General features: G+C 33.5%; 1 protein-coding gene across 1 annotated transcript in view; it reads right to left on the bottom strand.

Moving 5' to 3' along the window:
• Positions 1–415: 415 nt before the first annotated feature.
• Positions 416–963, bottom strand: part of LOC120352939 (protein PXR1-like) — a gene marked incomplete at its 3' end in the record, with an annotated part of 4,697 nt that continues 4,149 nt past the window's right edge. Inside the window, 3 exon segments of the mRNA XM_039435286.1 lie at positions 416–548; positions 550–720; positions 722–936. Coding sequence (XP_039291220.1) covers positions 416–548; positions 550–720; positions 722–936 — 519 coding nt within the window.

The following is a 963-nucleotide window of genomic DNA, read 5'->3' as shown; positions in this document are numbered from 1 at the left end:
GGATTGAGAAACCTTTCCAAAACTGGTGATATTTGATGAGCTGTCTTTCTGATACTCTTCTTGGTTTCTCACGTTTCCCTCAGACTCCTGTATGATATTTTTCTCCTCAGTCTTCTTACACTTGTCAACCTTCTGAATTATTCTGAATGAGTTTCTTCTTCCTCTTCTTCTCCTTCTTCTAGCTCTTTCTCTTGTTCTTCTTCCACTTTTTCTTTTCCTCCTTTGTCGTCTTCTTCTTCTTCTTCTTTTTCTTCTTCTTTTACTTTTCTCCTTTTTCTTCTTCTCTCCTCTCCTTTTCCTCTCTCTTCTATTCTCTCCCCATTCTTCTTCTTCTATTTTATTTTTCTTCTTCTTCTTCTTCTTCTTCTACTTTTACTTCTTCATCTTCTTCTTCTTCTTCTACTTTCACTTCTTCTTCTTCTTCTTCTTCTCTTCTTCTTCTTCTCTTCTTCTTCTTCTTCTTCTTCTTCTTCTTCTTCTTCTTCTTCTTCTTCTTCTTCTTTTTCTTCTTTTTCTTCTTCTTCTTCTTTTTCTTCTTCTTCCTCTTCTTCTTCCTTCTTCTTCTTCTTCTTCTTCTTCTTCTTCTTCTTCTTCTTCTTCTTCTTCTTCTTCTTCTTTTTCTTCTTCTTCTTCTTCTTCTTCTTCTTCTTCTTCTTCTTCTTCTTTTTCTCCTTCTCCTTTTTCTCCTTCATTTTCTTATTCTTCTTCTTCTTCTTTTTTTTTCTTCTTTTTCTTCTTCTTTTTCTTCTTCTTTTTCTTCTTCTTCTTCATTCTCCTTTTCCTTTCTCTTCTCTTCTCTCCTCCTTTTTCTTCTTCCATTTTCTTTTTCTGTTTCTTTTTGTTGTTGTTATTGTTGTTTTTTTTGTTGTTGTTCTTCTTCTTCTCCTTCTTCTTCTTCTTCTTCTTCTTCTTCTTCTTCTTCTTCTTCTCCTTCTTCTTCTTCTCCTTCTCATTCTCATTCTT

Source organism: Nilaparvata lugens, chromosome 9 (assembly GCF_014356525.2).
Source record: "Nilaparvata lugens isolate BPH chromosome 9, ASM1435652v1, whole genome shotgun sequence".
NCBI classification, from domain to species: domain Eukaryota; kingdom Metazoa; phylum Arthropoda; class Insecta; order Hemiptera; family Delphacidae; genus Nilaparvata; species Nilaparvata lugens.
The sequence above is the reverse complement of the archived record's forward strand: the minus strand, read 5'-3'. Positions and strand labels throughout refer to the sequence as shown.